A 16,521-nucleotide genomic window follows, 5' to 3' on the forward strand; every position below is an offset into this window, starting at 1 on the left:
GAGCAGGGATCCGCCCCTCCTGGCCAACTCCCCAGTTTATATACTGAGCATGTCGTCCTATGATATGGGATATCCCTTTGGCTAGTTTGGGTCAGCTGCCCTGGCCACGCTCCCTCCCAGCTTCTTGTGCATCTCCTCGCTGGCAGATCATGGGAAACAGGAAAGTCCTTTGTTTAGGATAAGCACTGCTTAAACACGAGTGTGTTATCGACATTACTTTCACTCTAAATCCAAAACACAGCACTGTACCGGCTATGGGAAAGAAAATTAACTCTATTCCAGCTGAAACCAACTACTGTGCAAGGTTCAGATATGGGCGGGACAACCCATTCCTGACATATTTTTGTTACTACTTGTCACCCAACACTTCAGACATTCCTGGTCTCTCCTTGTCATAGTACTTAACAATTTCGGATCACAAAACTCCCTTAAACTTCACCTTAATTTCATGGTGTGGCAGGAATTGAGGGTTTTCTTGTTTATTTCCCTGTCTGAAACATAGCTGTATTAAAGAAGCTTCTGAGCATTCTTCTGTTTTGGTTGCAGTAGGAAGTGCTACCTTCACCTTGGAGAATGAGGTGGACCCCCAGTGCTGTTAAGGGTGCATGGCCTAGTCAGCGGCAAAGAGCTCCTGGCTCTTCATTGAATGCTCAGTCTGAGGCTGCTCTGAAGTGTTGTTCTAGATTTGTTGCCAGTGGTGAAGGGAAGAAATCAGTGTTCAGTTTGCTTACCTTCATTCCTTGGATGGCTTTTTATAGGAGAAGATACCGTCACAAAAATACACACCCACATACATACAGTTTGTCATCAGCCTGCTTCGTCTAGCTTGGGGAAAAGAGGCCAGAGGAAGAAGAGCACATGTATGAATGTGGATGCAAGAAAGAGAAGATAAAAGGGACACAAAGAGACCCTGGTCAGCAGGACCGCTAGAAGTGCCATGTGAAACTTGTAGTTTAAACAAATCTGGGTATAACTGCTTGTAAACTATCAGGTGTTGAAGGGGGGAATCCAGGGAAATCTTTATCTTATCCTCCAGGGGCAAATATTGCTGCTTTAAACCAAAATAGTCCAGGTTACTAGTCTCCCCCATTTAGATTATCTTCACATATCAGAAATATGTGAATGGGAAACCGTGGTGCCCAGGAACCATGTGAATGTGTATAAGTTGCCATCTATGAAATATCTTCACGTGCATTGAACTCTGAGAAGAGACAGAGCAGACAAGCTTACTTTCATTTTCCTGGCTGTTGCTGTTCTTGTCCAGAAGATGTCACTAAGAATCTGTAACAAACCGTCCTGACTGGGTACCTGCTGGTTGGAGTTCCTGGTCTCCAGAGTGCAGCAAAGTCTGGGGAAAGCCTGACTAAATTTGCATGACAGCACATTCTGTGTCAGTGCGGCCTGCAGATAGTGCAGCTGGGGTGCCCTGGGATCAAGCTGCCATGCATCAGCATTTGGCCTTATCCCAAGGCCAAAGTGAAGGTCAATGTGGAGGCCGTGGCTCTGTTCAGTGCAGGGTGAATGATAGTATTGCTTCTTTGCATTTTGGCTGAAAGCCTTTTGAATCACTGTAGGCCTGTTTTCTCCCTAGCAGGGTGAGTTTAGTGGATGATCTTACACAACTGAGTCGTTTTCAGATGTAATTAAAGAAATAATCAACCTTCAGAAAGGAACATAGCGGCTAAAGGTAGTGTCCTGACAGGGCCACCACATCACCAGATGTCAAGAAGGAAAAAAGTTTCCTTGTTTAAAATTCCTATTTTCTAGAGTTCTCACTCTTACTTTATGCAAACATTGTGTTCCTCAGTGTCCCAGCTCTCAATGGCTGGAGAACACAGAAGGGACCTTAAATAATCCAACTCAGTCTGGGAGGGTTGGGCAGAGGCAGGCTCAAGACTAGCAAGGAACTGACCACTCTGCACAGGGATTACCGGAGCACCTCTTTGCAATGACCACCAAAACAGTAGCAGGAGCAACTGGTTTGTGATGTCAGCTGTGGTTATCAGCAGGGAAAGGCAATGGCCTATGGGAGCAGCCTGGAAATAGGGTTTATTTGTGGGGATTTAGAGGGAATGAGAACTTACACTTTTTCCCTGAGTCTCTGTTTTCTCCCATGCTCCTAATGGGATAATTTGTTGGATATTTTCCTTGAGGAAGGTAATTTTCTGTCTCCCACTCACAGCTTCCTGTTCACTAAGGGGAAACCCAGAGCATGGCTATTCCTTAGACAAGAATCTTCTGCGGGTGATAAATTACCAGGAAAACTGTGTGCTGCAGGACTAGGCTCAGTCTTGGGTTGCTAGAGAATTCCTCAGCCTGGTGCAAAAGCTAGGCTTACATAGAGATTGCAGAGGAAGGATTCCTTTAAGTGCTACTGCCCTTTAGTCTGTTCTTGGCTCTGAGTGCAAGTTGGTGAGAAAACTCGTATTGCCTTATGTGTGGTTTGAGTGATGCCCAGAACTTAGTTAGGATTGGTAAGTAAACAGGGTTTGTGCTGTGTACTACAAAATCTCCTAGAGCTGATCATTGTGTCAGGAGACCTGTAAAGGCTGTTCGGTTATAAAGGGACCCGGCTCCATGCTTCCTGTAGCTCTGCCAGAGTTTGACTACTGCTGTTTGTATCCCTCAGATACGGACTCTTCTTGACCTTGCTGCTTATGACCTTCCTGTGCTATTTAATGGAGGTTTAATGCAAATAAACAAGATGAGTAAAACTCATTGATTAAATACTCCATGCACATTGAGCATTTTTTTGTTAAGGAAAGGCCTAAGACTGGATTGGTCCTGGGCCTGTGTCATGGGTTATGCATGTGGATTCAAAGCTTGTATGCTCTATTACTTAATTTCCTTTAATGCCTAGAAGGAATCAAAGAGTGCTGTACCTATACATAGGGAAATGTTGTAATATTGTCAAAGAAAATAATTTGGAAATGGGTTAACAAAGAACCAAAGTAAGTGCTTAATCAGGATTATGCAGAAGGTTCATGAAAAAGCTGAGAATAAACAGCAGAGGCTAGAGTCTTGCCTGGAGTAAACTGAGATAATGAAACTACGGTGAGTTATAATATCAAATGGGAAGCTGATCAAATATGTATTGGATCTGGGTGCTTTTCAATGAAGGATGTGCCGGTGTTTCCCATTTGAGCACTGACCAGTCTGTCCAAAGGTGTAAAATCACCCTCTAATCTTTACAACGTCTCTCTTGCAGGAGGAAGAGGGAAGGATGGGGCACCCATCATAACATTCCCAGAATTTGCAGGGTTCAGTGACATACCTGATGAAGATTTTCTGAACGTGGTCACATATCTAACCAGCATTCCCAGGTGAGGCTAAGCACAAATGTCTGTTGATTTCCTAGAGAGCTTTGTTTCCTTAGTGGCTCACTGCCTTAGTGGTGCTACCAGGATGCACCAGTGACTCTGCATCCATCCAGTCAGTATGAAACTTTCCTATGTACAGGAGGCCCTAAAAACTGCTTACATCATCCATGGGAAAGGAAAGGTTTTCTGTTCGGGGCTTGAACTGGGTGAGAGGGGGTGTAGATCCGAAGAGCAGCAGTAAAGATAGCAGACCAGAAGGGAGCCAAGAGGGGCCATTTGGGAAAACTCTCAGGGGCACTGGATGTAACAAGAGAAGGCTGCGTCTGGAAGGAGCCAAGCTTACGTACGTCTTGTTACTGCTTATTCTCGGAGTGCATCTTTCTGTGCAAGCTTTCTCCTTGCTGAGAAAGCAAGCGAGGTGCCCTGTTGACAGGATTCTGGCAAACGCTAGGTGCTTTCTGATGCTTCATTTACTGGGAGACTGCCCCACAGCTAGGATGTTATCTTTGCTGTTTGCCTACAGCTGTGCAAGGATAGTGAAACAAAGTCACTTCCACTACTCTGAGGAAATGCGCCAAGGCATGGCTGCTGATTACTTTTTGTTTATCCAAAAAGAGAGCTTAATATTTTTTCAGTCCTCTGATCCTGTCTCTAGACCATGGCTGTTTGTGCTAGTTGGAAGCACAGCAGTGATTTATTATTTCCTGTGGTCTTGTGTATAAAGGTGCTTAGAGGATGATGAGGGGAAAACGTGCCTCCTTCAAGTTTGAGTAAGAAGTTTTCCAGCCCCACCTACATGTATTCCCCATCCTGAGTTGCCAAAGCAAGCTGAGAGAAACCGCACGCTGGGAACTTAACAGCTTCATTGTTTCACTCTGCTCTGTAGGACTTTTGTTCTGCCAGGAGAAAATCTGTCTTACATATTTCTTCACTAGCTTTAGGACTGGGAGGATGACCAGCTTCAGGGTTAATAAAACAGCAGTAATAGTTGAGAAAAACACAAAGTTAGTATTCCAGTTCTTTGTATTTGGTATGCTAGTGGGTCATTCCCGGTAATGTTGTCATATGTTAGGGAAATGCTTTATGCTTCATCAGCCTGTGTGAAAGCCAAAAGTATAGATGGGTTCAAAAGAAATTCGCCAAATTCATGAAGGATAGCTCCATCAAAGGCAGCTGAAAAATGGCTTAGGTGCAAACTCTGGCTGAAGAAGTCCATATATTCCTTAATGCTGGGACTTGGGAGAATATACCAAGAGAAATATTGTCCTTCTCACTTCTGCTTTTGCCTCAGTATCCACTACCTATGAACACTGCAGACAGGATATTGGGCTAGATGGACCTTTGCTTTGATTCAGTTTATCAGTTTTGTGTTTTTTCTTCCCCTGAGGAATCCCAGAGCAACGTGCAAAGAATTTTAAATTAAGTTTCAAAACTTTGTAAGTCAGGAGAGCTGCAATATGCCTGTTTTACAGATGATGAGGTACGTGTACTGTCTTACGCTACAGACAGGCTCACCAGAACCTGTGTTGAGTAAGTGACTATTCAGCTTGATTTAAATGACCTGTTTAAGGTCAGTGACAGGCTGGGGTTTGATCCCACATTTTCTGCATACCAGCGCATTGGTTTGACTCTTAGCTTCAATCATAGATCCCACTGTAGGGATGTGAGTTTTCCAGGGAGTTTGCTAGTCTTTGTTGCAGTGCTTTTAGAAAGACTGACCCCATTTCTTGAGTCACTATTTGAGACTTGCCACCTTTTATGTAGATGGTGAGAGAGAAAGGTATTAATTTAGAAGAGGAGGAACCTGAGCAGCAAGCCTTGGTTGTATGATTCATGACATAATTATATTAAGTACAATCTTAATGTGGCATAAGTAGTGGACGTGTTTGGGTGCAGCAGAGCCTTGTTAATCTGCAGTTGGCTGCTACATGCACAGAGAGTGTCTCTGTCATCCACCTCTGCAAGCAGTAAAGGGACTGCATTTGTTGTTTTCTTCAGCACTACGTGCTACTGTGAATTACAACAGCGTTCCTGTACATGTTGTTTCACTGCTAGTAGTTCACCTTTTATCTTAATGCTCAAGGAAGGTGTGCAGGTATCAAACAAAGTGACTGAGAGAAGAGAATAGTCTCTAACTTTTGTGGAGTTACAAAGGCTATGGCCATGAATCAGCTAAGATGAAGTATAGTTTGAAAAGCAGTTGACCCTGTTTATCATAGAAAATGCTTCCTTCTTCATAGCTCCACGAACCAGAGAAATCAGCATCATTTTTCAAGCAAATAAAGAGAGTATCTGTCTTTTGTGGTGTCTGTTTCTGCATATCCTGTAGAATAATGCATATCCTGTAGAATACTGCATATCCTGTAGAATGCTAGTTGTGGGGATAAGATCTGTGATCACAGTTGACATCATTCAGTGAATTAGTAACTTTCTAAGTCCCTCTGGAATGATTGATCTTATGTGCCTATATGACACTGTATATTTGCTGTCTATCTTTATCTTTTCAATGTTGACAGCAAATGTTGTTATTCAGATGAACAGGCATACACGTGTCTGATGTTGCTGAGCAGATTTGCTTTACCAGCTGTGGCATACCACAGGATTTTGGGGTGGGCTGTAAGTAAACCTTGCGCTTCTGGGCTTTAAAACATTAACTACTCTCCAGGATGGAAGATCAGCCCAGTGAGACTTCTGTAATCTGATTAATTTTCCCTCTGGTTCAACACCTGCTTATGAGAGCTCTCCACCAAAGGAGTCTACATACATACACATCCACAAACATTGAGTAACATGGTACATGCACATGCATGCTCTGTGCATGCACACTTACAATAGACAGCTCCAGAAAGCTCTTTTCTACTTGCTTTGTTCCATTCTCTTCCAATTGACATGGATCAACTGCTTTGATAATCAGGTGCCCTTCTTTCCTTCCAGAAGAGGTCGGGAAATTCGACGTCTCCTGGACTCCTCAAATCAGTGTTCAAGGGCTAACCTGGATTCAGAGCTGAGGATGGAACAGCTCTGCCAATTGCACACATTTAATTCAGGGAAAGGGAAACTCTCTACCAGCCAGCTGTAGATCTAGGCAAATATGACAGAATTTAATTTGGAGGTAAGCTCAATGCTTGTCTGCTGTGCAGGATTGTCTTCAAATCCCCCTTTTCAGAGAACTGGACAAACCCCAATGCATTTCCACGATGAGGGTAGAGGTATTACAGTACTGATACTGAGAAAACCTTGACAGAGTGTGCTTTTATTTTGAAACAATCTCCCTTCCTCTGGATACATGGGTGGTGTTTCTCAGCTGTACATCCACTTGCCCTGATGCTGCCATCTTGGGTAGGCTTCTTGCCACAGCTGTTTGCCTGCATCCTTAGTGCCAAATGGCGTTCAGACCTTGGTATGGCCTTTCCTTTCAGCATGCTGACTGAGACAGGATCACATGCTGACTCTCTGTTTCCCTGGCTAAATTTAGGTCTTAAATCAGCCCTATCTAGTTAAAAAACCCAGCAAACAATGAAAACCCAAACATACAAATACCACTGGCTTATGTCAGTGAAGACAACTGATACCATCCTGAACATCGAGGTGAAAAGCAGGGAATAACATTGCAGAAGGCTGAGGTCTAGCTTTGTGTCAGGCTTACAGGCCCATTTTGAGTTTTCTGTTGTCCAAAGGTACCTCTCTTGTCTAGACCCTTGTTGTGTCGCATCCATTAACCTGTGGCAGCCAAGATTTACAGAGGTGCATCTCTGAATGGTTTCTTTGCTGCTTGCCTTTGTGTAGTCTGCCGGGGTGATTTTGAGTGATGTAGATTTCTCCCACATTTTCTCCTGTCCTCTGCTCAGCTGCTTTGTTTTCTAGCAGCATGTGGTTTTCTCATCTTCTCTCCCCACGCTTTTCACCTTCTTCAAATCATGTAGTTTTTAAGTCTATTCTCCATTTTTTTACCCATTTCATCTTGGACAATGTAATAAATTCAATATTGTAAATGATATATATACTGCAATAGGTATCTGAATTGTTTGCTTAGTGGCCTGATTCTCATTTTACCCTGACAAATATCTCTCAGATCTCATGCTCTGGCTTGTTCTTCATACTCTTCTGCAGCTAGGATTGTACCTGCACTGTTTGTGTAATAAGGTGTTCTGGCCTGTACCTTCCCCTGCAGCCCCATGTTGGCAGGTTTTGTCTTTGCCAGCCAGCTGCAGTTACTACACTTGGTCTTGGAGGGAGAGAGCTGCAAATAGCGCCCTACCATAGCTAGACTGCACACTCAGTGGTATGTTGCTCTCTGCTCTTTTCTAATGTTTAAATCCAAGTCATCTTTCCTTTCCTCAGTCTGTCTCTAACTGGCCTGCAACACTGTGATTTGCAGTGACAACCGATAAGCAATGTTCCTATTCCCATATGTTCACTATTCCCAGCTCTCCCCACCCCCATGACTCTTGCCAAGCCTAATTTCGTGAGAAAATTCCTTTGCTGCTTCTCTCTTGTGTGTTCTTGTCTCTGTCTGTATTTCATAAGCTCTTGCTCCTGATATCTATGAATTTAATTTTTCTTGTTGCATCTGATGCCTGGATGCTTTTATGCATCCCCATGCAGAAGAACATCTGAAAAAATTAACTGCTCCGTCATGGACGTGTCCTTGAAAAAACAGCAAACTTTCCTTTTTAAGTGACTTTCTGATCTACGTGTTTGAGGGACTTTTAAAATGGGACTTAAGAGTTAGTTCTGAGGCACAGAGGCAAGTTTTACTTGGCACAGATACTTTCGTGTTTGTTTAAATCACAGTTGTACTTGCTGCTTTTGGCAGATGCTGTCTTGTCAGTTACTTCCATTGCAGTTTGCTCACCAAGATGTGATTGTAAGGGTCTGATTCTGAGTTCTTTTAGGCCTCCAGTCCTCCACGTACGCTCCTATTAGAAAGCTTTCAGTCAGTCTGTCAAACCAGGTAGATGGGCAAAACAAGGCAATTTCTATGTGCAGTCAGCCTGTGTGAATATGGTGCTTATGGATATAGTTGCTCGTGGTTTAGCTACATCATAAATTTTTTGAAGAACAGATTTTACTTATTTTTATTAACCTGGTATTAGTTGAATGACCTATTTCTTTAGACCAACATCAGAATTTTGTTAACTTTAGGTAACACACCTACTTTATTGGTCATTTTATTATAAATCACTGGTTTCAATGGAACTGCATCAGATTTGAATGTGATTCTGTGTGTCCAATTATTGTCTGAGAGATATTCAGCAGCTACAAACCGGTTCCATGAATCTGAGCTGAAAACCTAATTAGATGCTGATTCCAATACATATTCTCTGTTTCTTTGGAGTAGAGGCCATATTTTGGTCTCTTTGTTTCAAATCTATTTGTTTCAAATTATGTCCTCTTACATTCCCATTTTCCTGCTGCTTTAACATGGTTCTCAAAAATTCACATGGCTGTCAAAAAATATATAAAGCATATTAAAGAGACAGCCTTTTCCAAGGTCATCTAAACATGTAACTCTTGAAAGGAGAATAGCATTGACTTAATTCCCCCTTCATATTTCCCTATTTTACTAATAACTTTGTTCTAAACAATAGACCAGTTTCAATAACACACTGTAAGCAACACAGATGTTGAATTGTAACACTGTTCTCTTGGATTAATTAGTCACAACAAATATTTTTTGTATTTGTTGGTTAACCAGATATTTGGATCAAATCCTGTTCCCTGCAAGAGCAAAGAAACCTAAGTGGGTGATTACTCATTTCTCTGGTCATTTGAAGAACTGTGAATAGAAAAGCTAATCTCCACCTGTATGGGCCAGAGCATGCTTGAGTCTGTGCTTTAACAGGAGACTAGTGAGGGTGCTGGGATTGTTTTTGGGAGCACTGGCTTGTGACAACTGTTAGTATTATCAGTATCAAATGTTTTAAAACTTTATTCTGGGTTAGTCTGAACTGGTGGATAGTATGTAGGAATGTTTTCAAGTATTTGTTAATGAGTTCATACTCATCCTGTCTTTAACAAGCCAATTTTCTGTGGACTGGATGGTCAGACAGCAGTCAGTGTTGACTGGATGGTCTCCCTAGGCCAGGGAACTGGGTGCAACCCCCATCAGTCTGGTTTTTAGAGTGTGTTTCTATTTAACAGCTTCTCAATGGATTTTTTGCCTTTTTGGGTGGTGGTGGTATTAGCTGGAGGATTGGGGGCTTGTAGCTTCCAGATTCATCTGCAGTAAACAGAGTAACTGGGGCTGTAGTTGGCACGGGGATGGGCAGACCAGTGTGCCCAGGGTGGATGCAGCTCTAATGCTGAGGAGTCGGGGTTCACACCGCCCCAACCTTTTGCCTGGAGTGAGATGCTGTGCCGGGGATATGAAATTGGAACAGAGAAGCAAAAACCCCATGCTTCCTTTCCTTTCCCTTGTGACTCCTAAACACATTTGCACCTTACAATTTCAAGCAGTTGTTTTCTTTCTATAGTGACTTAGAAGTTTCTTGGCAAATTACTAAACAAAAAAAAAAAATTGGGGGGCATGTAGCACACAAGAAAAGGAGGAAAATGACACGTGGCTTTGTGCTCGTTTTCATTTCCCAAACTATCAGCAAGTTTACCCCAACCTTCTCTGTTTGAGATGTAATCAGTATTCCTGACATCCCACCTATAATGCAGCAACAGCGGTTGTCAAGGCAGGGAGAAAAAGCCTGACCTCATCCTACGTGTCTCCATTAGGCAGGACAGGAAGCCTGTCCACAGAGGTGCTACCTGGTGGTCTGGAGGCTCAGGCTGATTTGCCTTTCATGCCTACCAGACTTCCAAAGGAATTTCTGGTCCCAGACAGCAGAAGCAGTTTGATAAAACCAATGCAGAATTTTGGGTAGGTTAGGAAACCCCCAGGCTGAGACTTTCTTGTTTCGTTTCTCACACCCTTTCTGCAACAACCTGCAATATATACAATTTCTTTGTTACTTTCATCTGAACCTTTTTTTCCTAACATCTAAAGCAAACACATAGATGGTAATATTTTTTCCTTGAAACATTTGTTGGCTGTTGAAGGATATGCACATATTTGTATACGTATAAAAGGAGAAACTGATAAATTATCTTCCCTGTGCTTGAGGGGCACTATTGCAAACATTTTCTGTCCTCTGCATAAAGAGCTGCATGTTGCACTACTTAGGAGAAAAGGTCATCTATTGTCATTGAATTTTGTAATCCTCAGAGGAATGCTGTAAAAAATACTGCAGTGGGAAATTCAGTGAGTTTTCCTATTACCAGTATGAAATATCAGGAACACTTGCATGGCATCCAGATTTGCACAACACCTTGGCTTTCAGCTTGCTGTTCTTGATCCTGCAGAGCTGCAGCAGAAGCTCAGAGTTGCTGATGTTGATGCTTTTCAGTGGATTATTGACACGAGTTTGCACAAAATGACCCATGAAAATCATGTTCCTGAATTGCTTCTTGTATGGACAGTAGAAAAGAGATCAAGGAAATGTTGTATGCAATTTCTTTTGATCTTAATCTGTGATTAGATGTTCAATTGCAGTGTGTCCTTTGATTATGACATTTATACTCTTTCTGCCTGCCTCTGGTTTGTCTAGAGATGACTGACCCGTCCTGCTATAATGAAGATTGGAGGGTCTTCTCAATGTGTGCTTGTTAGTGTCTCTCCAACTCTGAGCACTCTTGGAAGGCAGAGGGTGGAGCAGTCCCACTGAAGCCCTGCACACCGAAGTGGGATTTCTGAGAGAGAATGGTATATTTATGAGGTCTACACAGATGGGATGGAGAATCAAATCAGTGCCTCATCCTCCTTGAAAAGTACTGAGAAGGAACAGTAACTGTTATTCTAGTCAATATGTTAAAAGGACACTTTTGAATGACTTGCAACCCTAGAACCAGTTTGTGTTTGGCAAGATACAACTCTTCAATTCCTGCTTTGCCTATCAGAATTCCTGGAACGTTGTGTACACAGGCAAAGTGGTCACAGTAGGGAGGTACTGACTCCCTGGAGCTAAGTGCCCCTGTCAGGTGTCAGCATACTTGGAGAATGAAGACTGAAGTGGGGTGTCTAATAACTTGAATTATTTTGCAGAGAAAACAAATCTGAGGTTTTTGTCTTCAGTACAGCATAGTGTAATTGTGATCCTGAACTATTCGTATCACCTGGATTTGGCAGCCGGGTAGCATAGCAGCTGAGAGATTTAGCAAATAAAATATTCACGTTTTGTGTAAGCTGCTACCCTTATGCTGGGAAGAGAAAATTTGCCGGCTTTCATTTTCATGTGAATTTCTGCCAAATGTTCATTCTTTCCACTGTATGTTGCATTCTCATAATGGGCTTAGAGGGTGATCTCGGCAAAGGCTGTGTTTTGCTGCAGTACACTTCCTTGGAGCAGGAGTATCTCCGTGTAACCCAGCATACTTATTTCATCTGTTTTGCAGTCTGGAGGCTGCCAGCATCGGATTCATCATCATCATAGACAGACGACGGGACAAATGGAGCGCAGTGAAGGCATCCCTGACGCGGATAGCAGTAAGTGCTTGCTTTTGTTATTTATCTTCTAGAAATTAAAATTATCTGCTGAACCTTCAGCACAGGATACAGTCTCCTGTGCTCATTTTTATCTCTCATTTTCTGGCTGTGGATGCAGGTTCTCCCCTGCCCTGAAGCTCATGAGTGTTTAATAAGAGAGGGAGGAAGCTGCAGTAACAAATTACACAGCCTTGTTTACTGCTGAATTTGGACAAATTCCTTATTTGCTGGGTTGACTGCAATATAAATTCTAGTTATTTGAAGTTGGTTCCTAAAACAGTATAACAGAGTTACCTTTCTGTGCACTGAGGAGTGATGACGCGGCCTGCTTATGAAAGAAACAGATCCCAAAGGACTTGAGTTTGCGTGGTAGTATGTGATCTCTGTCAGAAACTCTTAATAGCTTATTATATCTCGTTTGCAAAAGTCAGAGCTAAGCGCTGTTTTTCAGTGCTAATAAAAGCAGTTGGTTTTATACATCTGTTATATCAGGAACATGTGCTGTGTGAGGAGCAAGTGCTTATACACAGGGGCGTAGGATGGAGGGATGACCAAGGCAACTTTAAGTTCTTTTCAAGGAATTTAGGCAGAATTGCTTTTATTCTCACTTCTTTTCAGCTGCTCTCTTCTAGAAATTGTTCTTTTTTATGCTTGATGAGCTCAGAGGAGTGCGTGAGAGATGTAGGCTGGGTGTTGCAGACAGGGCCATGTCTGATGAATGTGCGGAGTGCCTGTGTGCGTGGAAAAATATGTCAGGTTAAAAAGATTAAAAAACGTTTCCAGTGGGAGAAGGTAGGTCAGCCACCAGCTTCTTTCACCAAGTCCAACCTGGGTAGCCAGTTTTGCCCTCTAGTGGCTGCAGCCTAAAAAAAAATGTGAAAACAGGATGTGGTAGTGCAAAGGGGGCTTGGTGTGGTTCAGATCTGGGGGAGGAAGGCACTAGTGCAGAAACTTGAGAGCTCTGTGCTAAATCCATATCAGAAAACAATGTATGGCTGGGCAGTAAAATCCATGGGCCAGTCTTTCTGTCACCTTTGGAGATTGTGACAATGGGCATGTGCTGAATGGACCAACTGGTATTATCGGCAGCTGGACTGAGCAAGGTTCAGTAAGTCCTACCTGCTTTGCCCTCTTTAGGAAACACTTGGCTGAAAATTCCCTTGGCCTTCCTGTAAGGCAGAGTTGTGCCTTCTAATAGTTCTATGTTTCTTGCAGGGAGCATTTCCAGGAAACCTGCAGCTGGTGTTTGTCCTGCGACCCTCCCGCTTTATCCAAAGGACAATCGCTGACATTGGCATTAAACTCTACCGAGATGACTTTAAAATGAAGGTACCGGTAAGCATGCATTTTTTTGTCCATGTGCTCTTTATCTCCATGTCTGCAGTTCTTAGGTGTCAGCAATTTCTCATAACCCAGTAAATTTGATTGCAAGTGGCAACTGGGGACTTTTATCTGGGACTATACGGTGTATATAATAGTAATGCCAAAGAGTTAATTACCAGTGGATGCTACACAGTATTTAATGGACATGTTCCCATGTGGAAGGTCAGTCTAACTATCAAATGTGACTCGGTTCTTAAGTATTGACATCTTAACACAGTGGGGCCGTTCCCCTGATGTAGGCAGACGTAGATCTTCTCACTCCAGTGACAAACATAAATGTTTAGGACTACAGAGCAGTGAAAGGCTAGGGCTGAATTCTGCACCACTATATGTATGGGACTGCTGACAATGCCCCTGTTAAGTGCTTGCATAGCACTGCCTATTCTCAATGTTTTTTGTGATCCCCATGCCCTCAAGATTCAAATTTTGTTTTTTACTTCTTTTTATATGCACTTGGCATATGCTGTGGGCTGATGAGAATGTGATTTGAAGCAAGTTATCAATCCTGAAAGAGTTTAAGTTTTAGATCGTTCTGTGAGAGCTCTTTTGGAGGTTGTTCTTAGCTGCATGTTTGCATGTGGTTTCAAAGTGTTTTAGAAATAAACTCGAATTATAATTATTGATGGTATTTCATCCTGGACCAGACTCATATTGTGTTCCACAATGACTTTACTGGAGTGATTTCATATGATTGATCTGGATTTTGCTGGTGGTTTTATATTGTTTTTCAAAAGACCCATGGCTGTCCTCCAATGAATTCTAGCTCTATCAATACCGAAGTTTGAAGTTCAGGTGTTTAAGACACTCTATGCCTCTTCTAAAGTAAGAGGCAGCAGCCCATTTATCACAATGCATACAGTAAAGGAACCACGAATATTAATTTGGTTATCGTGGATTAAATTGTAACATTGACTGTAGTTTGGCAAGGGTGGCTTTTTTGGTAATTAAAATGCAAAATTGATGTAAAAATGTATGTTTGATTACAAAACAAAATCTTTTCATTTTATAGCACCTTAAAAAATGGATATTCCAGTATATAATAAGCCACAATCTGTTACCATAGCAACTGTTGTACCAGCGACTGCAGCCCGGAAAGGGACAACTTCATCAAGAACTAGCATTTTCTAACAATTCAGCATCTTCTATACTTTTAGCATTGTATTTGACAACAGTGTTGCATTTCAAATCCAACTTGAAACTACCAAAGTTGTAAAGGAGGTTAATTCTAGGGAGGGGTCAAGGACTGCATTAAGCATTAAATAGTAACTTATCTTTCTTAGAGGCAGGAAAATCAAGATATGAGTTTAGTTTGGGGTCACCTTGGACATTCAGATTTTGAGCCAGTTTTATATACAGGCTGTCCCCATGTGTCTGGTGTTATTATAAGTTGCTTAGGGTTGTGCTAAAGGTGCCCTAAGTTCCTGGGATCTGCCATGCTCTCCGGAGGGGCCTTTCACCTGTGTTTGCAGCCCATCCTAAAAAGACCATCTAGGCATGCCCCTGTGTACCCCAATTTCAGAATGGGTAAGTTGCTGAGAGCGACATCTGTATGTCCCCCTTGAAAATGGTATCCTACATGCCAAGCATGAAAACAGGGCCAGAGAGTTCTTGTCCCATGGGAGATAGCCTTACTCAGGGAATTAGGTATCAGTACCTATCTTTAATAACACCATCATCTTTTAAATTGTTTGCAAGTCATTTGTTCATATTGTGCGTTTGGCACTATGACAACATTAACGTCATAACTGAGCTGTGGATGGGTTGCATTTCCTATCACAACTATCAGCGAGTCAGGGCCAGAACATGAGCATTCAAAAGGGGCTTCAAGAGAACGGTGTGCGTTTGTTAAGGAAACATTTGTTAAAGCATTTATCATCTGAGCTATCAGACTGCAAATGTGTTCAGTAAAATAGATTTGCTGGGTTAAATCAACACTGGATTAAGTAGATGCCAGAAGATCAAATGGGAGCAGGAAATAAAGGCTGAAATAATAAATGAGACACAATAAGGAAATGCAGGATTTATATGACTTATTGACATCCAAAAGTGGTTAATAAAACCTCCTGAGGTAAATCTCTATTGGGATGGTGATTTGTTAAAATATCATTACCCAGGAGCAAGATACAGAAATATGGGAGATACACCAGGGTTCATCTGAGATAAATCTGGGAATTCAAAAGGAGCACCCAGAGATGTGCCTAAGAAACCTCCCATCATGGAAAGTGAATTAACGCATCTTCAAAGCATACACAAAGGGTTGAATAATCTGTCCATAGCAGGCACTTCTTTGACCTTTGTAGACTGTGACTTCTTTCAGATGGCCTAGCCCATCATGAAGCAACCCCACCGCAGCTCTGTGTTCTGTGCTGACCTGCTTATGCAGGCCCTCCTCTTATAAATTGCTCCTCTCTTGTATTCTCCAGCTTACTGAATGTGTCTGTCTTCAGTATGGCAAGAAGCATGGGAGATGCTAATGCTCTGTAAGATTGGTTTCTTAGATGGATATTGGATTGCTCCCAGGCTTTCTCCTGCAGAGATGCCTGCAGGGTGAAGATTTGTGCCCTGTTGGGTAGCACCATAGCTGGCGATATTAAGAGATTTGCTTTGTGGCTCATGCTGAGCATATCAGGTTAAAGCAAACATCTTCCTAAAAGAAAAGTGTGTGACGGTGTTCCTCTGCTGTTTCAGTGAAGTTTGGGGTATCAAAAGATTTCCAACTTGTCAGCAACGTCTCTGGGGAACAGCTAGATACAATATTCTTGTATCCAAGTTAGGATATTGAAGTCTGGATGGATGGACAACTAGATGTATTTAAAAACTAGTTGCATGATTGGGTTCAGAGGGTAATAGTTAGTGGGTCACACTCTACCTGGAGGTGGGCAATAAGTGGAGTGGTGTAGTGGTATCTGCTGGGACCTGCCCTGTTTAATGTCTTTATCAATGACCTGGAAGAGGCAACAGGGTAAGCTGTCACCAAGTTTGCAGATGACCTAAACTGGGAGGAGCAGTTGGTACACTCAAAGACAGGGCCACTGGAAGGTAAGCTCAAGGAATGGGCTGACCAGCATATTATGAAATACAAAAGGGATAAATGCAGAGTCCTGAAACTGGGAAGGATTTCCTTCCTGAAGAAGGAAGAACCCATGTTCCTCCCTCCCAACAACACAACAGTGCTGTATTGTTGACAACTCTGCTGAAAAGGACCTGGGAATGGGGTAGACAGCAAGCTATACATGAGCCAGCAGTGTGCACTGGCAGCAAAGGAAGCTATCAGCATCCTGCGTT

General features: G+C 42.5%; 1 protein-coding gene across 1 annotated transcript in view; it reads left to right on the forward strand.

Moving 5' to 3' along the window:
• Window positions 1-16,521, forward strand: part of MCF2L2 (MCF.2 cell line derived transforming sequence-like 2) — a 152,431-nt gene that overhangs the window by 26,517 nt on the left and 109,393 nt on the right. Inside the window, exons 3-5 of the mRNA XM_086468381.1 lie at window positions 3,209-3,323; window positions 11,763-11,853; window positions 13,069-13,188. Coding sequence (XP_086324507.1) covers window positions 3,209-3,323; window positions 11,763-11,853; window positions 13,069-13,188 — 326 coding nt within the window. The remainder of the gene's footprint in view (window positions 1-3,208; window positions 3,324-11,762; window positions 11,854-13,068; window positions 13,189-16,521) is intronic.

This window comes from Leptosomus discolor, chromosome 7, assembly GCF_034619465.1.
Source record: "Leptosomus discolor isolate bLepDis1 chromosome 7, bLepDis1.hap2, whole genome shotgun sequence".
Taxonomy (NCBI): domain Eukaryota; kingdom Metazoa; phylum Chordata; class Aves; order Leptosomiformes; family Leptosomidae; genus Leptosomus; species Leptosomus discolor.